The sequence below is a fragment of the Petaurus breviceps genome, unplaced genomic scaffold (genome assembly GCF_028583685.1).
Source record: "Petaurus breviceps papuanus isolate PSGF00001 unplaced genomic scaffold, PetGlider_PUasm1.0 37, whole genome shotgun sequence".
NCBI classification, from domain to species: Eukaryota; Metazoa; Chordata; class Mammalia; order Diprotodontia; family Petauridae; genus Petaurus; species Petaurus breviceps.
In genome coordinates, this window is record NW_027186296.1 from 20,259,987 (window position 1) to 20,287,202 (window position 27,216).

Here is a 27,216-nt window from a genome sequence, read left to right on the forward strand (position 1 = left end):
TTGCCCAAGGTCACACAGCTAGTTTTTGGGTTAAGTGTCTGAGGTCACATTTGAACTCAGGTCCTCCTGACTCCAGGGCTGGTGCTCTATTCACTGTGCCACCTAGCCTCCCCAGGATAATCAATATATAATCCACCCAGTGGATTGGTCCCACTGGTTCCCATTCTTTGTCAAGAAATCTAGAGGAAAGCTCACAACATATTGGGTGGAGCTCTATGGTACTTTTATGGGAAGACATGAACGAAAGTTGTCCAGAAGAAGGAGGCATGGGTGGCTTCCAGACCACATTATTGAACAGATTACCTCTACCAATTCAATCACAGATCCACTGACATATCAAAGTATTAAAAATGCAAAATTCTAGCAGGCAATGTGGTGTGGCAGAAAGAGCACCAGCTCTGGAGTTAGAGTTTAATTATATTCAATTATTAACTTATATTATCATTAATTTATTATATTATATTTTGCTATATTAAAGTTAGAGTTCAAATCACCCCCTTGACTCCTACTACTTATGTGACCTTGAGCAAGTCTCTTGACCTTTTGGGGTCTCTCTTTCCTCATCTGTAAAATGAGAGGGGGTTAGACTAGATGACTTCTCAGGTCCACTCTAGCATTAAGATCCAATGAATCTAGGCATTGTGAAAGCTGACCCACAAAGCACAGATGAAACCAAAGTCCTTGGAAATTGCCTCTTAACTACTCTCTCAAGATAAGTGGCAGTTCTTGCTGGGCAGGTTTTTGAGAATGCTGTGAAAATGAACTACATTAGCTTCCCTCCTTCTTCGGAATCTCCTTGGAAAATACATCAAGCTCTTTCCTTTTCTATCTGTTCTCTCAGCTAGATTTCATGCCTTCCCATGATTCCAACTGTACAGGTGATGCTATATCTCTATATTCAACTGCAATCACTCCTGTGAGGTCCAGCTCCATATCTCCAGCTTCCTGTTAGGTGTCTCCATGTGGATGTCCTATAGACACCTCAAACACATTCTATCTAAGATGAACTTATCTTCTCCCCCCACCCCCACAAACCCTGCCGCTCTTTCCAATTTCCCTGTTTTTATTAATGGCACCACCATCATCCCAGTCACCTAGACTCAAAATCTTGGAGTCCTTGATCCTTCAGACCCCACATCCAATCAGTTACCAAATCCTATTGACTCTATCCCCCTACAACATCTTTATATATACACATATATATACTTTATATATGTAATATTTTTCCCAATTACATGTTAAACAATTTTAACATTCATTTAAAAAATTCAGTTTCAAATTTTCTTCCTCCTTTCCTTCCCCCCTCATTGAGAAGGCAAGCAATTTGACATAGGTTATGCATGCCCTGCAACATCTTTTGCATCTGTCTCTTCTCTTATTACCTCTCACCTAGACTACTGTAATACTCTACTAATGAATCTCCTTGCCTCCAGCCTCTAAGTACTGTAGTCCACCCTTCACAGAGAAGCCAAAATAATTTCCTTAAGTAGTGAGAAAATGTTCTTCCTTGCAGAGTTGGGGGACAGTTGGTGTGGACATATAATCAACCATTAGAGTCAGTTGATTTGGTGGTGACATTTATAGAACCAATTTTTTATCTGATTTTTATTCTTTGTTACAAGGGAAAGTTTATTGGATAGAGAATGTGTGTATATGTGGGGGGAGGATTATATTTAGAAATTGAGATGATGTAAAGACAATAGATTGATATATTTTTTTAATTTCCTAATGCACAAGTCTAACCATTTTGCTCAATTGCTCAAAGAGATGGAATGGCTGCTAATTGCCATCAGGCAGGTAAAATAAAATTAATTTTCCTGACTTTTAAGACTCTCCAACTTCTCTTTCCAACCCTATTCCACACTCCCCCTCTTGTTTTACTCTCCATTCTAGCCAGATTTGACTATCATCTGATCTGTATTTTTGTGGCACCAACAGCTTGCCATCCCTCATGCCTGGAATACATACTCTCCATCTCTGCCTGCTGAAATCTTCCTTTATCTTTTTTTTTTCTTTTTGGAGGGGGGAAGGTAGGGCAATTGGGGTTAAATGACTCGCCCAAGGTCATATGGCTAGTTTTGTGTGTGTGTGTGTTTGTGTGTGTGTGTGTGTATGAAGTGTCTAAGGCCAAATTTGAACCCAGGTCCTCCTGACTCCAGGGCTGGTGCTCTATTCACTGTTTCATCTAGCTATCCCCTTCCTTTATCTTTAAGGCACCTAAATTTATCTTTATCTTTAAGCTGCACCTAAAATGCAGCTAGGTGGCACAGTAGATTGAGTGCCTGGCCTAGAGTCTGGAAACCTAATCTTCCTGAGTTTAAATGTGGCCTCAGACACTTACTAGTTGTGTGACCCTTGGTAGATCACCTCTCTATTTTCTTCATCTATAAAATGAACTAGAAAAAGAAATGGAAAACCAATCAAGTATCTTTGCCAAGAAAAATCCCAAATGGGGTCATGAAGAGTAGGGAGGGCATGCCTGAAAATGACTGAACAACAAAAATGTTTCTTATACCTTAAACTGCTGCATAAATGCTGGCTATTATTATTAGAGACCCATTCAAACCAAAACAAAATCTCAAGTTGAATTGAAGACATTTTAGTTGGAAGATTCTGAGCAGCCAAAAGCCACATAACCAACTACAAAACAGGAAGTCCTGTAGACCAGACTTCAGGGATTTAAGATGCAGAAAAGATCTTTACTTTATTCAGCCAAAATGACTGTTGTTCAGTCCCTAACTTTGCCTCCTTCAAATTTAGCATTACCAGGAAAAAGTGTGTCCATCTTCTTTGTTCCTGAGCCACTGGATGTCATCATTTTCATCACAAAGCAAGCTTTTAAAAGGCAAATTGTCTGTAAGAATTTTCCCTGGATGAGGTTAACTCTTACCTTACTGGTATAGAACTAACCAAAATTTTATAAGTACATATAAGAAATTGAAAGACCATCTAATAAAAACTCATTTTTGTTATTATGACCATTTTTCAACTACAAAAGGAACTCCCTCAATCCTTGCAGTTCAGCATCTATTGGGTGACTTAGAATGAGATCACTGCTTGGGCATGGGGTGGTTAAGTGAATTGTCCAGGGTAATATAGCCAGTATGTTTCTGGGGGAGGATTTGAATCCTTGTCTTCCTGACTAAGGCTGGTTTGCTATCCACTATTCTGCCCTGCCTATATAATGCCCTGCTCTGCCATTATAGCATGAGTACATTCTCTTTTCTAGAAGGTCTTCTCTAGACTACTTCTGTATGTAAGATTAAAAGGTTAATTGAGGTTTATTTTCCTTTTGTGTGATTTTTGTTGTTACACTTTCTGCACCCTGACCCTGGTTTTGGCTACATGTAGTCCATCATCATTGGCTTAAATTATTGGAGGGGGAATGGCAGGGAAGGAGGAAAAATCAGTATCTTAATGGCCAATTATTAAATTTTCTTAAAAATCAATGGACTCTGTAGTATAGATTCATAGTTAATTCTTAAGATGATTGAAAATGTTGAATCAGTTGTTTTTTTTTCTATAGGAGACAATTTTTTTTTCTTTCTCTATCATTCTATTTATTGTTGTTCAATCATTTTAGTCATGTCTGACTCTTTGGGACCTCATTTGGAGTTTTCTTGGCAAAAATACTAGACTGGTTTGCCATTTTCTCCTCCGGTTCATTTTACAGATGAGGCAAATAGGGTTAAGTGACTTGCCCAAGATCACACAGCTAATAAGTTTCTGAGGTTGGATTTGAACTCAGATCTCCCCAGCTCCAGGCCTGGTGCTCTATCCACTGTACCATCTAGCTGCCCTAACTGTTATTTTGCAGTTTTCACCCAAATTTGAACTCAGATGTCTGGATTTAGAGTCCAGGGAGCTAACCATTATACCATGGAATTGCCATATCATTCTATAATTTCACAATTTCTCCTTTGACTCTTCTTTTTACTAAAACAGCACCAGTAATAGAGATATAACCAGAAATTTTTCACCTGGGACAAAAGCAGTTGAGCTGGGACTGGAGGCAAGATATGTAATATAGACTACAGTCTAACCAAAGGGCAGGCATACAAGAGAAGTGCTGTCTAGTCCCCACCTCCACGGGAGCTGTATATAGCAGGTCAGGGCTCAATGTAGGGGTGGCTAGCACCACTGAAAGGAAGTTCCCTCCCCCCATGTTGGTGCTCTAGATAGAACAAGCCCTGTCTTGTTCCATACTAGTAACACCTTTGGCATCAATTTGCCTTTAAATTCTACCAAAAGTTGACAGTTTTCATTCAGTACCTACTTAACAAGTTTATCATGGAAAAACACTGCCACACTCTTGTGCAGTAACATCTTACAGGGGGGAAAGAGCGATCCTGTTTGAAACAATTCATTTTCTTCATCTGTACAAGGGATGGGGGAGGTTGTGAACTAAATTGCCTCTAAGAACCTTCCCAGATCCAGACCTGTGATCTAACTTACTTACTTATCAGATGCTAATAATGGCAAAGAAAATTAACAATATTCTTTTTTAAACAATAGATAGTCACGGGAAACACTTTTAGGAAATCTGATAGACCTTAAACCCAAAAGGTAGAGGCTGATGTCATAGCCTCTGGCTAGAGAACTGAAAGTATTTGCTTGCTTGGCTCTGGATACTGTGGCAAGCAAAGTACTCAATTTACTTATCTATCTATTGTTTTCAATTTCTACTTTGAATGAACTCAGTTCACCTTCTTGGAAACTAAGGATGCTCCAAAACCAGGAAGAGCACTCTGGCCACATGCTCTCAAGGCCCTTGCTATCGTCCTATTTTGGGGAGAATCTCTCCAGAGATCAAAGTTATAATTACCCACCTATATATATGCACTTGCCATATCCTTTTCCCTTATTCTGTTATAATTACCCATATATATACATATATATGTATATGTATATATATGCACCAGCGAAATCCTTTCCCCTTATTCTTTTTTTTGGGGGGGGGGGCTTTTTTGGAGGGCAGCTGGGGTTAAGTGACTTGCCCAAGGTCACACAGCTAGTAAGTGTTAAATGTCTGAGGCCACATTTGAACTCCAGTCCTCCTGACTCCAGGGCCAGTGCTCTATTCACTGAGCCACCTACCTGCCCCCCTTTCCCCTTATTCTTTACAAGATAACTACAAAACAGCCAGTGGTTTAGCAAATAACACGTCGTCTCCCTTCTCCAACGTCAAATTTGAACTTTCTCTATTGGACATCTTACTCATAGACTATAATGGATCTGTGGTGTCATCAATTTGGAGTTTCCTTCAATGATTCGGATAGCAACATATCTATACCTTCCCATCCTATGTGACTCTTATCCATATCTTCCTCTAAGTTCACCACAGGGTGCCCTTCTAACATGTTGGAGGGCTTCCTCTTTTTCTCCAGTGGAGAAACTCTGAGTGTTCATCTATCATACCTAACACCCAGTCTTCTCATGTGATACACTTCCTTGGTGAGAACTTTCACTCCTGTTCTTCAAAGATCCTAACTGGTTACATTTTGGAGCCTGCTCCCACCCACCATGTGCCTCTCCATTTTTAATTATACAAAATGAGTGATGCTCATTTTAATCCTACAAAAACTTATAATCCATGTTTCATTGTTATACTCTAAGGTTCCCATAAAAGCAAAGGCAGTTCTTTTATAATATCAACTTTGGACAGAAAAGGTTCCTACCTCCATTGATAAGAGTGTTTCTTCATCCAGGAATTCTTCATTCCTTATCCTAGGAATCAGAGCTCCAGTCCCTATTTCTATTCATTACATACAAATATATGGGAGCAAGAGTCATTCCTTAATAGATAAACAGAAAAAGGATATGAACTGGTAGTTCTCAAGGGAAGATATTTAGACTATCAAAACCTATATGAAAAAGTGTTCCAAATTACTACTTCTAAGGGAAATTCAAATGAAAACAACACTGAAGTTTCACCTCAGACCCATTAGTCAACAAATTGCTGGAAGATATGTGGGAGGACTGGTACAGTAATGTATTGTTTGTGGAGCTATGGGAAGACCGGTACATTAATGCATTGTTGGTGGAGCTGTGAAAGAACTTGTATGCTAATATTTTGTTGGTGGTGCTATGGGAGAGCTGGTACACTAATACATTGTTGGTGAAACTGTGGGAGAACTCTGACACTAATGCATTGTTGGTGAAACTGTGGGAGAACTCTGACACTAATGCATTGTTGGTGGAGCTGTGACTCAATCCAACAATTTTAGAAAACTGTTTGGAATTATACCCCCCAAATCACTAAACTGCACCTCCACTTTGACCCAGAAATGTCACTACTATTCTTCTCCAGATTAAGCATGCTAAGTATATTCCCAAAAGAGGTGTGGGGGGCGGGGGTACTATATGTACAAAAATATTTGTAGTAAAACTTATTATTGTAGCAAAAAAACAGAAATAAAATGGAGACCTCTCAATTGAGGAATGGCTTAACAAATTACAGTATAGCAATTTAATGGACTATTATTATGCCTTAAGAAACTTTAAAAGGGACAGATTCAGATAAACCTGGAAAGAACTTTGTGAATGCTGATGCAAACAGAGTAAAATGAGCAGAACCAGGAGAACTAGTTATGCAATGACCATAATACTACGAAGAAAAGCCACTTGGAAAAACTTGGGAATTTTAATCAATGCAATGACCTATCACTACTCCAGAAGACTGTGGAGCTGACTCACGCTTCCCACTTCCCAATGGAGAAGTGATTGACTGTATGGGCAGAAGGAGACACGCATACATTTTCAGACATGAATCAATATAATATAAGCTTGTTTACTTTGATTATATTTGTTATAGGGAAGGTTTTTTTTTTTTTTGGTCAACTAGGTAGCACAGTGTACAGAATGTTGTGCCTGGAGTCAAGAAGACCAGAATTTGGGGTGGCTAGGTGGCTCAGGAGTCAGGAGGACCTGAATTCAGATCTGGCCTCAGACACTTAACACATACTAGCCATGTGACCTTGGGCAAGTCACCCCCAATTGCCCTGCCCTTCCCCCTCCAAAAAAGCAAATAAACAAACAAATAAATAAATAAAAAGAAGACCAGAGTTCAAATCCAGCCATAGACACTTCCTAGCTGTGTGACCTTGGGCTTCACCTTTGTTTGCCCCAGTTTCCTCATCTGTAAATGGGGAATATATATTAATAGCACCTACCTCCCAGGGTTGTTGTGATGCTCAAATGAGATAATAATGGTGAAGCATTTAGCATAGTGCCAGGCACAAAATAAACACCAAACATATATATATTTGGAGGGCAGTTGGGGTTGCCCAAGGTCACACAGCTAGTTTTTATGTTAAGTGTCTGAGGCCAGATTTGAACTCAGGTCCTCCTGACTCCAGGCTGGTGCTCTATTCACTGCACCACCTAGCTGCCCCTATATATGATAAATATTAACTGTTACTCTTTGAAGGAAAGAGATTAAAGAGGTAGTTATGGTTATGTAATAAAAAAGGTTATGAAAAAAGAGGGTCTATGACACACTTTAATAATACACAGAAAAGAGCAGAAGCTTAGAAAGAGACAGATTTGGGGCAGCTAGGTGGCACAGTGAATAGAGCACTGCCCTGAAGTCAGAAGGACCTGAGTTCAAACCCAGCCTCAGACATTTGACATTTTTGTCACTGTGTGACCTTGGACAAGTCATTTAACCCCAATTGCCTTTCCCTCTCCAAAATAAAAGACACAGATTAGAAGGGCAATGTTGGTACTACCACATTCAATTTAACATGTATTTTAAAAAACCAAGTAATACAATAGAATTCAAGATTTCATATATAATTATCTTTTTCTGGCCACATATGCCACATGGACTGCATACGAAAATGCTCATGTAGGTGGATGATTTTTCTGGTTCGCGATAATTTTTTTAAGAGTACATATGAGTGAGGAAATTTGGATCAAAGGTGCAGTTTGGGTCTCTCTGGCAGAGACACAACTAGCCTCCCAGCATACTGAAATTCTGTGAATCCCAATAGCATGTGCACTTCTTCAGCATCATCAGGACAACTTAGCTTAGTGTCTAATGACAGGAATTTTTAAATTTAAATCAGACCTGAGATTTCATTGGGATGGAAAACTCCCAGTGAGGAACGTTCCTCTATCAGTGAAGATTGGCATTTGCCCTGCAATTTATAGTTGGTTTATAGAATTGCCCAGAGCCAGCCAGCATGTGTCAGAGGTAGGCTTCCTGACCCCAAGACTCCCTATCTACTCTACCACAAGGTCTAGCTAACTATTAACAAGAATAACTGAAAACAGAAAGCTTCCCGATGGCACACTTTCTTCTCCTACCCTGCCTCCCAACAGCTACCACCAAAAGCAGCTGCTCGCACTCCGGGGGAGCTTCCCTCCGGTCCATTCAGGACCTTGGTCCTACCCCCTCCCCCTCAGCAGTGGAATCTATAGCAATCTAGCCACAGAAGCCAATGTTCCAGAGTCTGTGTCCTCTGACAATGCCTTGTGTCCTGAAGTTTTTTACCCCTTCCAACTAAATTGATTTGGAAAAGAATTTTGTCTTGCTCAGACTCAATATGTTCTCCTTGCTCTGAGAGCCCAAATTGCTTGTTACAGTTTTGCTCAAGAGAGAAAGGAGAGATGAGGATGGAGTAGGCCTGGGAGATGAGTAGTGTGTCAGGAGTAGATGATGTACGCTTTGAAAAGTTTGAAATGTATCCCAAAGGCAATGCATAAACTGTTCAAGGTTTTTTAAAGGGGGTGGGAGAGAGGCTTGAAGGACGTACAGTACAACTCCCTCGTTTTTTCAGATGGGTTTGTTGTTGTTCCGTCCTGATGTCTTGACTTGCAATTGAATGAGATTTAAGTGAGGCCGGGCTGTGCAAAGTCATCAGCCTCACTCTCTCCTCCAGATGTGTTTACTGAGGGTCAGAAAGGCTAAATGTCTTGTGCAAGGTTGTAAAGGTAGTAACTGAGAGTGCCAGGAATCAAACCCACTTCCTCTGACTCCAAATCTAATTGACTCTTTTCTCTGCAATTTGCTACTTACCAAGTATTCCATTTTTGTTTGTTTTTAAAGAAAAGTGAATATGAAAGCATGAAAGTGAGTGAATTACAAGGGGAAGAAAGGGAAAGGGAAATCTTATATAATATAATATGCCAAAGGACTCAGATGTCTTGAAAAGTCATAGGTCACATAAGAAAGAGCTATGCAAGGGCCATGATCTGAGTTTTATGCTTGTGTAACTGTCCCAACTTGGGCTGCTGCCTGGAGGAGAAGCCCCAGCAGCTAAAGACCCTGGGGGCAAACAGTGTTTCTTCCCACCTCACCAAGAATGCAAGAGCAGAACTGGAGGGAGGAGTCTTTCACTATGAAAATCTTCCAGAAGAGAACACGCCCACTCTAGTTTAGCTCCTTTATGAACTTGCTTTCTGCTTGATCTGGTAAGAAATGCACGCAACTTCCAAGGTCTTTAGCCACTTAAGCCCTCCCCAGGGCTTACATAATTTTTGAATCAAAATAGAAATAAAGACTTTGCCTCAAGGGTTCTAAGACTGCATGAAATAGTTGATATCATTGAAATCAACTGAATAGTTAACTTACTGAGCATCAGACAGATGCCTAACACTAAGGGTCCCGAGAGAGAATGCAAACACTAAAGTTAGGAAGACAATCCCTCGGGCAGCTAGGTGGTGTAGTAGAGAGAGTAGCCGGCTTGGAGTTTGGGAAGGTTCTTCTTCCTGAATTCGAATCTGGCCTCAGACTCTTAATAGCTGTATGACCCTGGGCAAATCACTTTGATGATACAAATGGTGCCCTAAGAATTAAGAGTTGCTTTTCCAATACTTTGTGAAGCCCCTAGTTTATTCTCTAACCTAAATGTGTCCTAAAGTCTCTTCCCCTTATCTTGAAATATCATAAAACTTCCCCCTTATCCTGGATCATAAAATTCCTTGTCCCCGCCATCCCCCATTCTGGGTCATTATATTTCCCCTGTCTCCCTTATTTTGTGTTAGCCATCTCTTCCTCATGCTGTCCCTAATCTTCAACTCCCATAAAAACCTCTAAAACTACCTCTATATAAGAGTTAAGCCCCCAAATATCGGAGTCTCGTTTAGCTTTCTTGCTAGGAGAACTCTACTGCTTTTGTATCAATTAAGTTGATACTGATTACAGAGAAGGTCTAAGTGAATTCTTCCTCACCTGACCCAGCCCTACCAACTCCACACCTCATTGCCTTCCCCATTTGCCCCAGTTTCTTCATCTGTATAATGAGCTGGAGAAGGAAATGGCAAACTGTCCTAGTATCTTTGCCAAGAAAAACCCAAATGGGGTCACAAAGAGTCAGACACAACTGAAAAATGACAAAATAAAGGCAGTTCTTGTTCTTGAATGTGGCGAGTTACTTCCCCTATCTGGGCCTCAGTTTTCTCATCAATAAAATGGAAGTTTGAACTAGATGATCTAAAGACCTTGGGAGCTGTATTTCTTCCCACTTCCTGAAGAAGCTAGAGCAGAACTGGAGGGAGGAAGTGGAGGTCTTCCACTATAAATATCTTGCCAAAGAGAATGCACCTACTCTCAGATGCCTAGATCCCTGGGCCCTTCTATATTGGAGCTGAGAAGACCTGGGTTTGAGTCCTGATCCAAATACATATGAGTTGTATTACCCTGGGCAAGTGACATAACTTCTTGAGCCCTCAGTTTTCTCATCTGTAAATTGGGGAAGTTGCACTCAAGATCTCTAAGGTCCTTTCCAGCTTTAATATATATATGATTCTCTAACCACCTACAGCCAAATATTGTAGAAAAAAATCACTGGACTTTGTGTCAGAAGACTTGAGTTTGAATCCTCTCTCCGGAGCTTGCTGTGATTAAACAGTTCAGTTTTCTCATCTGTAAAGGGACTAACCATACTTACATTATTCATCTTGCATGTTGTTGTGAAAAGAGAAAAATGTCAATTATTATAGTAACATAGGATTTTATAGCATTTGGAGTAAGAAGGGACCTTAAGGGTGATCTAACTCAGTACTCTCATTTTGCTGATGGAGAAACTGAGGCCCAGAAGCATTAATTGACCTACCCCGTAATTACATACAGGTAGTAAATAGCAGGTCTGGAATTTGAACACAGATCTTCTAAATAATAATAGCTAACATTTATATAGTACTTTATATATGTCATCTCATTTGATTCTCACGACAACCCTGGAAGGTAGGTGCTATTTAATATTTCCATTTTGCAGGTTAAAAAACTGAGGTTGAAATTTAAGTGTCTTGCCTGGGTCACATAGGTAGGATTTGAACTCGTCTTCCTGATTATCAGTCCAGCAATTCATCCACTATACCACCTAGCTGCCTTTCTATTTGAGTGCCTTTGCTTATACTATGCTGCTATGATAGCATGACAACACACTGTGTGGCATAAAATTAGTAGACCCTAACCAAATGTTTACGTCACTCAGAGAGATCGGGAGAAAAATAATCTTCCATCTTCATTAACCAGAAAACAAGTGTTTTCCAAATAAATGGTTATCATTGTTAATTTACATGGAATGTTCAGGTTGCTTGAAATGTCTATCTAACTGATGATGAATAAAACTGCCTGGGGACAAGGATTTCCAATATTCTCATCCATCCTTCTAAAAGCATAGAAATGGGAGGTGGGATAGGAGGGAGGGAAATATAGTCAGTCTTTTACAATATATCTACTACGTTATTGTTTCGCATTAGCCGCACATGTACAACCTATACTGAACTGCTTGTCTTCCCAGTGGGGGTGGGTGGCAGGGGGGGAAGGGAATGAATCTGGAATTGGAAGTTTTAAAATCAAATATTCAAATATATATATGTGTGTGTGTATGTATATATATATATACTATTATTAATACCATCTTACATGTAATTAAGAAATAAGATATACAGGCACTGAGGCATAGAGATCCAATGGAAAAGTTGAAACGGGTATGGGAGAAAATATGGGAGAGAGAAGATTGGAGGTGGGGATATCCTGTATGACTGCTGTTTTGGGGGGATGGGTGGGGGAAAAACAGGGAGAAAATTTGTAACTCAAAATCTGGCCGAAACGAATGATGTAAATCAGAAGTTAATAAAGCATTAAAAAAAAAATAAAAGCATAGAGACCTGTAGGAATTTTAGTGCCTACTCTGGGTTGGGGAACCTGCAGCCTCCAGGCCACATGTGGCCCCCTTCAAGTGCAGCACTTCGACTGAATCCAAACTTCACAGAACAAAATTTGGGCTCAGTTAAAAGGCCACAGCTGAGGACCTAGAAGACCATATGTAACCTTGAGGCTGCACCACCCCTGGCACAACATAACAGTTGATCCTTTGAATTTGTTGGGGTCTTTTTTTGTTCTTTATTTGTTTGTTTAAATCACTTTAAAAACTATAGGAATATGCTCTTATTGGAACTGTGAATTGGTTTAAACATACTATAAGGTAATTTGGAATTAGGCTAAGGCAGTGAATAAAATTGCCATTCCTTTTAACTTAGAGATCACCCTGGGAGATTTCTATTCCAAGGTCAATGATAAAAAGAAATGCCTCATATACACCAAGATATTTATAGCAGTAGCACTTTTTAAGAGAAAAACTAAAAACAAAGCAAATGCCCCTAGTAGGAAAATGACTAAACAGATAGTGATACCTAAATGTAATGGAATATTACTGTCTTGTAAGAAATAATGAACATAGGGAAGCACAGAAAAACTTAAATAAACAGATGCAAAGTAAGCTAACCAGGAAAATAACATAAATGAGGACTATAATAACAAAAACAAGGGGGAAACCGCATATATCAACAGAACTGTCAAAAGTGAATGTTGTGAAAGTCTAAGAAGAAATGTGAGAATGCACTTTCCTCCTTCTTTGCAGATGAAAAGGACAATAGGTAGAGAATGTAGTATATAATATCAGACTTTGTTGACATGTTGGCAAGTTTGCTGAACTATCCCTCCCTTCTTCTTTATAAGGACAGTTGTCTAAGGGGGAAGGAGATGGTGGAATGTGTCTAGAAATGAAAATTATGTAAAAAAGAACAATGATCAGCAAATTACCAATCATGAATATTCTATCCAGTAATCAGATTATGGAAGTCATGTCAGTTCAGTTTGAAGAGGTGAAATTAAAAATAGGAAATGGTCACTCATGATTTCAAATGGAAATGAAAAGTCAAGCCTTTCTGCTAAACTTCACACAGGTAGGAAACACAATTCTTCTGAAATCCATGAAAACTAATTAGTTCATCTTTCCAAATTGAAGTCCGAGTAGAAATATAAATAATGTTGTTATAGGCAATGCCAGCTATCATTAATTAGGAAGTACTTCTCAAAAATAATTATGTTGATAGAAATTATGAGGAGCTTAATACACACCTGCTTACTTAAAAAATGTAAATCTGAAATTTCTCTGTATTTCTTAGCTACCATTTGAACTGTCCAAAGAAAGAGTTGTGTTTTCCCCAGAATCAAAACTGTAGTTTCTAGAAGTTGAAAGCAGAGATGTTAAACATTTCTAAAGTTCTTATGAAATGTCATGAATTAAACAAATTAGATAATTTGCTTTATTAATAAGTCCTGCACTAATAAATCATTGTGTCTGACTTCCTTGAGGATTCTGGGTTATATAAGTAAATGGGAGAATTGAGGGGAAAAAATAAAGAGGGAATTTTAATGAAGGTAGGATTGAGTTAATGAGCAAAAGTTTCTTGGCAAAAATGAATTCTGATCCGACACAAAAATTAGTTAGCCTAACTTGCATTCATCATCCATCCCCATCCTGCTATAATACATTTCACTGGTTTTACCCTGGTATTATCCAGCAGCTAGATTCCATTTTCCTATTTTATTATCCTCAGTAGCTATCAGTAATATATGAAGAATCTTTTAAAGAGACATCTGAAACCTCTGGCTTTTGTTGGAGGTTTCAGGCAGGTAACATTTTATTGTTGTTTTTGAGTCATTTCAGCTGCGTCCAGCCCTCCATGACCCCATCTAGGGTTTTCTTGGCAAAGATACTAGAATGATTTGCCATTTCCTTTTCCAGTTCATTTTACAAATGAGGAACTAAGGCAAACGGGGTTAAGTGACTTGCCTAGCGTCACACAGCTAGTAAGTGCTTAAGGCTGAGTTTGAACTCAGTTCCTTCTGACTCCAGACCTGGCGCTCAATCCACTGTGCCACCTAGTTGCCCATAGGTAGCATTTTAGAGGAGTTTAAATCTAAGCTACAGGTATCTGGGTTTAGTCTCTTCCTGACTTTTCCCTTTCATTTGTGTGTTCATTTTGTCCTGCCATCTTGAAGACTCTGGATTACACAGATAATCAAGAGAATTCAGGAGGGAGAGAGAAAGATAGAGAGACAGGGAGGCAGAGAAAGACTGAGACAGAGACAGGAGAGGAAGGAGGGAGGGAGAGAAATGATCTTAAAGAAAGGTAGAATTGGATTAATCAGCAAAGGTTTCTTGGCATAGGTAAATTCTGATCCTACATAATAACCATGGGATTAACAGAGAGGAAGTTCATTTCAAGTGGCTTGAATACCATGAGCCAATATACATGGGATTGTGGATGTAGAGCTAGAAAGGACCTTAGGCATCATCTAGTTGAACCCCTCATTCTACAGATATGGCCAAGGTCATACAGGTGGCAAATCCAAGGTTTGAGTCCAGGTTCTCTGACTCCAATTTCATTGCCCTTTCCTCTGTACCATCAGTCTATGAGCCTCAGAATTGGGGATAGAATAATATTCTTCCTCCTGCTTGTTAGATTCAGTTGAACTGGACTAAATTATGCACAGTCCTTGTCTAGACATATCAGCACATAGAATCCAATTCTTCGTGTATATGAGCACAAAGCCCGTTGAACCCCATAGGCATAAAATCCTATGCTTTCTTGGGCCAGTATAATCCTTCTAGTTACACTGAGTAACTGATGTCAGCTTAAGCATTATCCCTTTCTAATCTGACATGTATCACTGAAAGTTGGCTTAACTCTTAAAAGCCACTCTGTTAATAGAAGTATAGTGTCTGGAGACTGTAGCTGACCATGGAATGAATGATTCAAGCACCAGCCTACTATATAATATTCACGAAGTCATTTTCCATCTCTAGAGTCAGTTTCCTCATTTGTAAAATGGAGGGGCTGAATTTCATAACTTCTAAGGTCACTTCTAACTGTAAAACATAATATTTCTTTGTGAATGATAAGTCTAGATTTAATAAAACTTCAGCCAAATTTCTTTATTCCAAGACAGTAAAATAGAAATTTAAAAACCAAAGTTGATTGCTTCTTCAGCTCCATAACAAACCTTTCCTGCCTGCTATCTTAAGGATTTTTAAAAGTTCACCCATTTTGCCCAGTGTTTTTGCTTTGCAAATTCCACTAACATTGCTAAATGTTTTCTCTAATATATTTCTGCTTGTTAATTGTTTTAGAATAAAAAGAGAACCCATAGCCTTTTTTCCAGTCCAGAGTTCACTATTTTGCATTTTGTGGTTAATTTCACTCTTTTTATGCTTTTTAGGTTCGGGTGATGCTGGATCTATGTAACAGCACCAAAGGGATCTGCTTAACAGGTATATTTGCAGTTTTAGTAAATGTTCTGCCTTATATGTTGAAAATGCACACTAGTAGAATTCCCAGTGGTAGAATTATTATTGGGAGAAGAAAGAATCATTCTGAAAATGATATTTTGGTTTACTTTCAGAGATATTATGTAATTGGGAGAAAAATCTTAATATGGGTAGTTACTATAAAGTGTCACATTTTCAATATTTATACCAAAATGTATATTTCAAGAGGGTTGTTACTTATAGTAAGAGATCATTAATCCTGACAATAATTTAAAAATTTGCAATAATTTGAACAAAGTCATGGATTTTTGTTCTGTTACTAAGCAAAAGAACCTTACTAACAAACCAACAGCATAAATGAGATATCAAAAGCAATGTTTACCAACTCAGGAAGTAGAATGCCTTTCAAGCTTATTAAAGTGAACATCATTTCTGTATGCACAATGTACAAAACAATCATAAAAGTCAAGGTTAACACTACTTAGATTGGATCTAACCAACAGGTCAATCAAAAAAAAACCCCCAAACCCAGTTATTAATAACCTGCTGTGGGGTCAGGCCTATGCTAGGACCAAGGCCTCCCCTAAGATAAGTGGACAAGTGAAATTCCAGCCTAGTTCTCCATCATTTTTGCACAAATCAGGTTCAAATGAACATGAAGAAAAGTGCTGAAAAGGTAAAGAGGTCACGAAGGGGCAGCACAACCTTGGCAGAATGGAGGGATGGAAGAGGATGTAATAGTCATGGGACTTATAGCTGATGATACCACATTCTTCTGGACGTTTTTCTATTCCTTTGACTTCTTCTCTGTTCCTTTCCCTGATCCCTCTGCTCTTTGAATATAGGATGCTCCCTATATGACCTCATCCACTCCCATAGCTTCTGTATCACCTCTATAAAGATGAATGCCAGTAGTCAAGAGAGTGCTGGAACTGGTGTCAGGGAGATGCGGGTTTGAGTCCTGCTTCAGATACTGACTACCTGTGTGACCCTGGGCAAGTCACTTAACTTCTTCAGGATTCAGTTTCTTCATCTTTAAAATGGAGATAATGATACCTGAACTACCTAGCTCACAAGAAAACATTAGAGGGGCCAACTAGGTGGCACAGTGAATAGCCCACGAGCCCTGGAGTCAGGAGGACCTGAGTTCAAATCTGGCCTCAGACATTTAACACTTTCTAGCTGTGTGACCTTGGGCAAGACACTTAACCCCAATTTCCCTGCCTTCCCCCCTCCAAAAAAGCAAAAAACAAAAAACCAAGAAAAGAAAAAGAAACCTTAAAGCAATATAAAAATGTAAGATATGATTATCTGATTAGATAATCTCATTGATTATCTAACCAGTTAAAAAGTCCTTTTGCTTCTACCCCACAAATATCTCTTTCATCCATCCCTTCTATTTCATCTCCACTGCCATCATCTACCATTTACCTCTCACCTGAACCACTGTAAGGGCCTCCTACCTAGACGACCTCCTGTCTCTCTCAGCTCCAATCCTTCTACGATCCACTGCCAGGTTAATTGTCCTAAAGTAAAACTCTGTATTATCATCCCTCTTATTCAGTAATTGCCAGTGACTTCCCAGTGCATACAAAATAAAGTCCAGACTTCTTAGTTTGACATTCAAGGCTTTCAGTAGCCTTCAGAGGAAGCTTATCTCCCAAAGCATCCTTTCACAAACCTTATGTTCCATCTTAGAGCAGCTAGGTGGCACAGTGTATAGAGTGCTGGGCCTGGAGTCAGTAAGACCTGAATTCAGTCCAACCTCAGATACTTACTAACTGTCACCCTGAGTGAGGCACTTAACCCTGTTTGCCTCAGTTTCCTCTAAATGAGCTGGATAAGGAAATGGCAAACCACCCCAGTATTTTTGCCAAGAAAAGATTCATGAAGAGTCAGACATGACGGAAAAAAGGCTAAACAACAAATGATCCATCCAAATAGTTTGTTGCTCCCAAACTTAATCTGCGCTTTTCTAACTCTAAGGTCCTTGATTATACAGATCCCACTATATGAAATGGCTGTCCCTTCCCTTCCTCCTCTCCCTCCCTCCCCACAGCTCCCCACATGAGGCAGATCCTACCCATCCTTCAAGGTCCAGCTCACACCCCTCTTTCTCTATGTGGGTATCACTGTGTTCTCTCCAGCAAGAGGTAGCTTCTTCTTCCTCTGAACTCCCAAGACCCTTTATACTTCTCTCATAGCATTCATCGCATTCCACCTTGCACCATAGTTATTTCATACATTACCTTATTTTTCCTCTTCTCTCTCTTCCCCCCAACCCCCAACTATACAACTAGACTGTAAATTTTTTAAAGGAAGGGACTCTACATTAGCATTTTTGTTCACTTTTGGAGTCTAGAAGAGGAGTTTGTAGCCTGGCATCCATGAACCAGCCTAACCCCCAACCAGGGGTCCATGAATAGATTTTACGGGGTCTGTGAACTTGGATGGGAAAAATGACACATCTTTATTTTCACTATCTTCTAGCTGAAATTGACTTTTTTTCTTCAATTTCAATTCAATTTCATTTTCCTTCAATTACAAATTTTTAAAAATATATTATTCTGAAAAGGGGCCTATGGAAAAGGAGTTGACCACACACAAATGTTATGAATACCTAAAATACTACAAAAATGTTCATATTTAGTGACTGACTATATGTGTGTGCCCTAGGGGTTTTTTTGTGGGGGAGGGGAATTTTTCACCACTACCTCCTTCTGTCCAGCATCCTGCCATCTTGATCCAATGTAGCTACAGTGGTACAGCAGATAGATCAGTGCACCCAGAGTCAGGAAGATCTGAGTTCAAATTCTAAGATACTTAGTGGCTGTGTGACCCTGGCCCTGAGTTTCTTCATTCATAAAATAAAGGAATGGGACCCTGATGACCTCTGAGGTCGTTTCCAGCTCTATTAAATATTATCCTATAATCCTATAAATTAGGGGTGGGTGGGGGAATAGGGATTGCAAGGTAAAAGCCTTGGACTGACTGAACTTTAGGAGAACAAAAGGAGAAGGAGTGGTTCTTGTGTTTAGGGGCTTACACTGGAGTTAAGATGGTTCTTATGGCAGAAACACCACTAAGCAATACTTGGTGAGCTTAAGTATAGTTACTATATTATTTACATGATAAATTTGCATTATCCTGAAAATATTCAGGGTTTGGCAAACTGATAAACCAGTAGAAAAATCATCCAATTCATCCACAAGCTTATATTTTTTATTTATTCAGGTAATCAGAGTTAAGTGACTTGCCCAGGGTCACACTACTAATAAACATTTGAGGTCAGATTTTAACTCAGATCTTCCTGACTCCAAGACTGGTGCTCTGTCCACAGAGCCACCTAACTGCCCTAACATGCTTTTATCAAGCGTGTTTTATCATACATTTATATCTTTAAAAAGTTGACCTTAAAAATCAACCAAGCTAACCCTTCTCTTTTTATGTTTGAGGAAACTGATGCTCAAAGAGGTTATTTGATTTAACCACACAGCTAGTAAGCACTAGAATCAGGACTTTTATCCAGTTCATCTGACTCCCAATCTAACACTTAGTGAAGGGATATAATTGACTTTAAGAATACAAAAGAGTGGTTTGTGGGAAGGCTAAAGGATTCTGTGGCTCTCTGTGTTGTTATGGTTTGTTTAATTTCTTTACTACTGTGATGGGATCAGCTTACTGGTTTTGGGATTTGGTTTTCTGGTGTCTAAATAAATGCTTTGCCTCTGTTCTCTAAAAAAAAAGAATACAAAAGAGACAGCACTAGAGTTCAGGAAGTTTACATTCTACTTTGGCAAGGTAGATCGTTCACTGAGCAGGCTCAGAAGCTAATATGTTTCACATTCATTTTATTCTGCCCTACTAATTGTTGGCACATATTGGGCATTTAGTAAATGTTTATTGATTATTTATTGATAATGAAGACTGTTCAATAAATATTAATTGATCTAAACTAATGAAATTTCAAGCAGCACAATAAATATCTTTGGGGGAAAATACCTTTTTCTTTTTTTTACCCTAAGATTCTGTGACTTGAATATCTTCCATCTCTGCCTTGGCATGTGACCATGATGGGTACTAAAGAAATGAGTGGATAAGTGAAATTACAACCACAAAATCGCAGCTGAAAGAGAAAAGCCATTTCTTTCACCCTTTTCCCAATTTATTTTATGATGATAAAATGGCTTCTGAGCTAAGCAGTGAATGCTGTGTGATGAGGCTATTGAGAGCACTTAGAGCTGAATTGTGATTGTGCAAGGGGGTGGGGAAGAGGAATCATATCTTTGCTGGAAATTGGTTGAGGTTGTGAATACTTGGCACCTCAAAATGCTGTAAAAAAAAGCCAGCTCTTTCTGCTTTCCCCTCTGCCTTGAAAATGGTCCTGATTTTACTTGGAAAGCTCTGCAATTAAAACTCAGCTATGGGAAGTACCAATTTGAGAGATGAGTGGGTGCCAGATGTCTCAGAACTGACCCCGGGCTCTAGAATTTCAGGGTGGGAGTCTTTAATAGCCTGGCATGTTGTGGACATGGAGACAACTCATGGGAGTTATGGGTTGTGGCCCTGAGCAGGTCCAGCTGTGTCCCTTGAGCTTGTGGGAACCAGAAACCCCAGGGGGGAAGGGGAATCAGTTATCCAGGAAAGTTTATTATTAGAGCTAGAATAGACCAAGGCCGTTAAGCCCAACCTCCTCATTTTACAGACTAAGAAACTGAGACCCAAATAAGGTAAGTCTTGCCCAAAGAGGTTAAGGATTTGCCTAAGGTCACACTGAGAGTCAGTAGCAGAGCAGAGATTTGAACTCAGATTCGCTGAATCCAAACCCAAGACTCAGTCATTAGGTTGCTGAGGCTGAAGAAACCAGAGCAAGGAGATGGCCGAATTTGGGGACAAGGGTTAGTAAGTCCAGACTTTGAACCAGAAATTCCCTTTAGTAGGGCAGGTCTTTATAGATTGGCATGGTACCATTAGCTGTGAATGCAGATCCTGTTCCTTTCCCTTCCCCTTGGGTCTCTGTCAGTGGTTTCTATGGAGATAAGAAAAGATACTGAAGTTAGTGTGGCATCCCCCATGAGGCAAGTACATGTGTCTGGTTATCTATGGCACAGACTCAAGTTACATGAATGTATTAAGTGTCTAGAAATGTGAGGGGTGCGAGATCTGCTGTGCTCAACCCTGGGCCAAGAACATCTGGACTAATAGATTCGTTTCTGAATGCCACATTTTAAGAAGGACTTCAGCAAACTGGAGAGCTTCCAGATGGAGGGTGACCAAGATGGAGAGGAGACTTGAAATTATGTGGTACATGGATCAGTTGAAAGAATTGTAAATGCTTAATCTAAGGAAGAGAAGATAAGAGAGGGGTCAGAATAGTTGTCTTTAGGCTTTTGGAGGGTTTTCAAGCAGACAATTAAGCACTTCTGCTAAGGGCTAGAGGGCAGAATGAGAACAATTGGAAAGTTGAAAAAAAAAACTTGAAAAAACTTCCCAAGAACCATAGAATCATAGCACCATCCATTTAGAGGTAGAAAAGGCCTCAGAGGTCATCTAGTCTGGTCTGCTCATTTTATTAGTAAAGAAACTAAGTCTTACAGCAGTAAAATGATTGACCTAAGGTCACAGAGCTATACCATGGTAGTGGGGCCCACCTCAGAGGTCTTTAGGTAAGGACTGGATGACCCTTTATGGGAGATTCTGTAGAAGGTCCCTTTGACTTTGAAATTCTATAATTTTCTGAAGTGTTGTAAATAGCTCAAGTTAGCAGAGGCAGTGGTAACATAGTAGAGAGAAAGAGAGGTGGGCTTTCTAATCAAGAAAACCCAGGTTCAGATCCTGTTTTTGAGGCTTACTAGGTTTGTGGCCCAGCACAAGTCACAACCTCTATGTGTTTTAGGGAAATTGCTAGGGTTTATCTACTAAATAATAGGAGTGTTATAATTCCTAGAGTTCCCCTACTAGATTGGTAAGGACTGTAACTCATCCATATTTTAGTAGATATATTTTCTACATTAATAGATAGATATAAATTCCATAGATATAAATCTATATAAGTTCTATAATTTATAACAACTATTTGTGTTAATAGTTGGAACTATTAGCTAGCTAACCAGTCCTTTGGTCTAGTCTCAGGATGAATTTTTCAGAACCTTATGTATACCCAAGACCTAATCCCAGATATTTATTTTCCTGCCTATTTCTGATTGTCCTCTAACACAGATTTTTTTTGGGGGCCCCCAGAAATGTATTATATGGGCTGACTTTAGAATATAGTGGAAGATGGACTTTTTAAGACAGGTTCATGGGTTCATCTACCATTTATGTGGATATGGAACAAAATGGACTTAATTTTCAGATGCCTTAGCTAGGGAAGAGACCCTGTATACTCAGACCTTTCTCTCCTCCCTGCCTTTGTATGATTCTCATCTATATGTTGGCACCAGGGAAAAATGAAAGTTGAAATGCAATAAAATGACTTGAGATGTATTGTCATTCACAGGGCTGCCATAAGAATCAAATGAGATAATGGAAATCAGGAACAGGGAGGAGATCTGTGATTTAATTGGCATAGAAAATTCCCAGATGAGGAAACTCCCTTGATAAATGCTGGGCAATACCTCCTCTACAAATCATAGCCTTATGATTTGCCTAGAGGTTAAGTGACTTTTGCAAGGTCATGCAACCAGTATAGGCCATTGTCAGGATTTGGACCCAGATTTAGAAAGAGGGTTGCCTCTCTCTCCACTATACCACTGCACAGAGCTTTTACCAGACCTCTATCTGAGGGGAAGGAGAGGTGGGAGAGAGGAGAAGCAAAAACAGATTAATGATAGAGATAATAAATGGTGTTTACTTTTATTTGGCACTTTTAAAAAAATTTGCAAGGCCCATTATAGACATCATCTCATTTGAGCTTCACACTAACCCCAAGAAGTAGGTATTTATATATACATACCTACACACATATATGCTTATATAAAATTATTATCCCATTTTATGGATGAAGAAACTAAGACCTAAAAAGGTTTAGTGGCTTACCCAAGGTCATACAGGAAAATATCAGAGGCAGGATTTGAGCCTAGGTCTTCCTGACTCTAAGATCTACACTCTAGCCACTTGCGATAGTAGGTATAGAACCAAACATCATGGCACTTCAAGGGTGAGTGAAATGCCTAGGTGAAGATGTATCTCTATGAGGTTAGAGCTATTTTGACCAATTTAACTGCATTCATCAGTCAATTCATTAAAGCAACTGATTTATTGGATCTCCTCCCCCCCCCCCCCACACACACTGATTAGCTGTTTGCCTAGAATTACTGAATTATCCATTTGTCTTAGTATTGGATAGATTTGGTCTTAGAATCTATATGAGGTTTGAGCTGGCCTGTGGTGGTGAGTGGTTAAGTGAATATGATACTTGTGTGAAAGTAGAGAGTTCCACTTTTGCTGCTAATGGCCCTTTCCCAGTGCTCAAAGATGACATTTGCTGTCCTGTCTCTTACCAGCTGTAATAACACAGGGAGGAACCCCGAAAGAATTCTTTTATGGGTAGGAGAATCAGGCATATTGACTTCTTCAGCACAGAGCTTTGAGGTATGAAGCATGTGTGTGAACTCTCATCTTTTCTTAGCTTCCCTGATCTAGAATGCCTAGTATGACATCTGACATACCCTGGCTGTGTGACCCTGGGCAAGTTACTTAACCCCTCAGTGCACTGGGAAATTCTCTAAGACTTTAAGTTGCAGAGAAGGTGCCAACCTTGTAATAAAAGAAGGAATTTCCTCACCCAAAAGTTTCCTATTTTATCCCTCCCATCCCTGAAGCAGGAGTTTCTTATTTTATGAATAAAATAAATGAATGTATATATGGATGGATTTATGGAAAAAACTGTTCAGTACTCAGGGTTATTTTTTTTTACATACAGTCTTTGAAAACAACAGGAGTTTATTTCTGTTTCTCATATTTCAATCTCATTAATTTGCCTGAGCACCCAAGAAGAATGATTTAAAGTAAAGCATACCTCTTTGTGACAGCAAGAATTTGTTTGTTGGAATATTTGTAAATGATTCATCTAAATCCCTGAAATCCCTTGCCAATTATGCACTAAGGAAGTGATTTGTTATCTGATACTGACCCTAACTTTTCTCATACAACTTAAAAGAATAATCCCTAAGTTATGCTATCATTAGCTTGACCACCTTGATAAAGTAAAGTTCCTTTGATAAAGATACTAAATAATTTAAACTTAATAATTACTGGCTACTTAGGTCTATGTTTATGAAAGATAAACACGTGTGTGATGGAATTAGTTATGAGAACAGAATAGAAAACATTCTTTGTCAGATGAAACTTAAACAAACACAGATTTCTATTGGCAAGGGGATCATGGTTGAATTGCTCATAGGATTTTTCAACACATTTATTTAATGAATTCTAAACAAAAGCTATGGTCTCAATTTGTTCATTGTAACCAGCTAAATGTTAAGTAATAAATCTTAAAATGGGATGGGGTGGGAGGTTGTTAAGTGGGAGGAGTGAGATGCTCTGTTATCTATTGATTTTTTTATACTAATTTTACTTTTGCCACTAATTTTCCTCCTAATATACCTTTTTTTTCTGTTTTAGGCCCACCTGGACTACCAGGTAAGATACTACTGAATTCCAGTGACATGAGAAGGGTGACTGAACATTCCTCCATCAGATTTAAACAAAGCAGGAGTGTGGGGGAAGGAGAAGGGAAAGGAGCTGGAATAATTCCACAGGCCATCCTCCTTCCCCAGACCATAGGTCTGACAATTCTGAGCATCTTATTTCCTGTCTACTGCCTGGGAAGGAAAGGAGAGAGAAGGAGAAGGAGCTAGCTCCTATTGTCAAACTATTTTTGACAGCCTGGCTTCAGTCCATCAGCTCTGCAGCTTTTTTTTTACTAGGGGTTTTACCCTGCTTTTTATATAATGCATGTAAAAAGATTGCAGTCATTCCAGCCCAATTTAAAGCTAGTGCTAAATATTCTGCAAACATTCACTAATTCTATGTTTTGGTTTAGGACCCCCAGGAATAAATGGTTTACCAGGATACAATGGATCAGATGGATTGCCTGGCATTCAAGGACCAAAGGGAGAAAAAGGAGCAAATGGGAAAAAAGGAAAAATAGGTATTTTGGTAAAATTTTATAAATACAATTTATTAAAAATTCCCTTATCCCATGTCTTTGTGAATGCATTTAGAGAAAAACAAAAACTGGTGGTTGAGAAATTAGGAAACTTTTGATTCAGTGATACCCTGCAAACCTTTGTGATCTGTTCTGCGGGCTCTCCCCCCAACTCGTAGTCAAACCTTGTTAAAATGGGGAAAGTGATCTCTCCAGCTGGTTTCTGAGCCCCCGAAGGTGTATTGCTTCCTGTGGTAATGGCTGACAGAGGACAAGAAAGCAATGAGGAGAATACCGTGAATCAGATCAGCCCTGAAGCACCCCCAGGTTTTTTCCCAGTTCAGTGCCATTGGTGCTCTCTCTGCACTCTTCTCTGTCTCCACTATTCTTCCTCCTCCACCCTAGATCCTTGTGTTTTGACTCAAGTTTTATTCATTTCAATTAAACATGCATTCATTAAGCATCTATTAGGTGCAGGATACACCCAGGTGTAGTAATACAGACACAAATGAAACAGCCCCTGCTTTCAAGGAGCTTACATTCTACTGGGTGATGCGATGTGTATGCAGACATGTACATGGAAAAGGCATAGAAAGTATTCAAAGTCATTTCAGGAGGGAAAGAGCTCTAACAATTGGGGGGAATGCAGAAAGGTCTTGTATAGGAGGCAGAGCTCCTGAGCTGTGCTTCGAAGGAAGAGGGGGATCTACAAGGTAGAGGTAAGGTCAGAGTGCACTCCAGACATAGGGGACCACTGGGTAAGGGTATGGCAGTGGGAACTATTTGGAAAAAAAGCTAGAGGTCCATTTCAACCAGAATGCAAAGCACAAAGGAGAATAATATTAAATATGAACATTAAATAGGACTCTAAAGGTAGGTAGGAGTTACATTGTAAAAGTCTTGTCATTTCAAGATGAGGGTTTTGTCCTTTGTACAATAGGCAGTAGGGAGCTTTTGAAATAGATGTGTGACATACTCAGTTCTGTTTTAAGAATAAAAATTTGGCAGCCATGTGAAACATCAAATGGAGGAAGAGGAAACCAGAAGCTAGAAGTCTAATGAGGAGGTTACTGCAGTAGTATATGTGAGAGGTAAGGAAGACTTTAATTAGAGTAAAGGTTGTATGAGTAAAGAGAAGACATATATGTATGTGTGTACATTTATATGTATATATATGTTATACAGTCAATATATATATGCAGCATATATAGTTACATAGTCAGTCTATGCACATATATACATGTATATGTTTGTTATAGTTATAGTTCCATTCAGTGTCTATACATATGCATATGTTATATGCATATGTATTTGTTATAGTTATGTTGTTCAGTCATTTCAGTCATATCTGACTCTTCAAGACTTTATTTGGGGTTTTCTTCACTGATACTAGAGTGGTTTGCCATTTCCTTCTCCAGGCCATTTTTTAGATGAGGAAATTGAGGCAAACAGGGTTAATTGACTTGCCCAAGGTCAAACAGCTAGTAAACGTCTGTTCTAGTTGTAGTGATAATTATAGCCAGCATGTATCCTGGTTCTAGCCATATCACTGTACCTCACTTCATATATGTTTTTCTGTATTTCTTTGTATAATTTGTACTTATTGTATTTACAGCAGCATAACATTTCATTCCATTAACTTTTGTTTTTAATGAGAACTGCGATTTCATCAATATAGGGAGGTCCTGGTAAAGAATATCCTCTCTGCCATTGCAGACCAGCACCTTCTCTTCATCTTCTATAGAGGCTTCCCTAGAGGCCATGAGTAGATTGACATGCCGGGTCACAGGCCAATCTGGGACAGAGCCAACAGTTAGACCCAAGTCTTCCCAAGTCCAAGATCAGATCCCTATCCACCATGTTGTGTGGCATCTGCACTAATATGCCATAATTTACTCATCTGTTTCCCAATGACTGAACATAGAGGTTGTTTCCATTCTTGAGCTGACCTCTGGATTTGGTATCAGAGAACCTGGATTCAAAGATGGCGGAGTAGAAACAGGACTTCCTTGCGGGTCTGGCTCCCACCTCCCCCGATTCATGTAAAAAATGAAACTGGATAAACTTTGAAGCTACAGAACCCACAAAATGGCACAGAGAAGCAAACCTCCCACTGAGGACAGCCCAGTAGGCCCACAGCAAGTGGCCAGCACAGTACTCTAGGAGCTGACCGCTGGAGCCAGAGGTCTTAGCCCCAGGGTAGCCTGACCAGCTGCTGACTGGGCAGTTCTTAAAGACTACAAATCACAAAGTAGTTGCCCATCTGTGTCATTGAGGGAAGACATTTCAACACTGGGAGTTTCCTTGTGTGGATTCACAAGCTTGGAACTCCTTTCCCATCCCATTTCTCCTGCCACCAAAAAAATGAAGAAAGAGAGAAAGGAAGGAAGAAAGAGAAGAAGGAAGGAAGGAAGGGAAAGAAATAGAGAAAGAAAGAAAAAAAAGAAAGAGAAAGAAAGAAAAAAGAAAGGAAGGAAGAAAGAAAGAAAGAAAGAA

The 27,216-nt window shown here is 39.4% G+C and overlaps 1 protein-coding gene across 1 annotated transcript in view; it reads left to right on the forward strand.

Annotated features, from left to right (window-relative positions):
- Positions 1 to 27,216, forward strand: part of GLDN (gliomedin) — an 84,094-nt gene that overhangs the window by 22,606 nt on the left and 34,272 nt on the right. Inside the window, exons 2-4 of the mRNA XM_069098051.1 lie at positions 15,521 to 15,572; positions 24,195 to 24,212; positions 24,616 to 24,723. Of these exons, the coding sequence (XP_068954152.1) occupies positions 15,521 to 15,572; positions 24,195 to 24,212; positions 24,616 to 24,723 (178 nt within the window). The remainder of the gene's footprint in view (positions 1 to 15,520; positions 15,573 to 24,194; positions 24,213 to 24,615; positions 24,724 to 27,216) is intronic.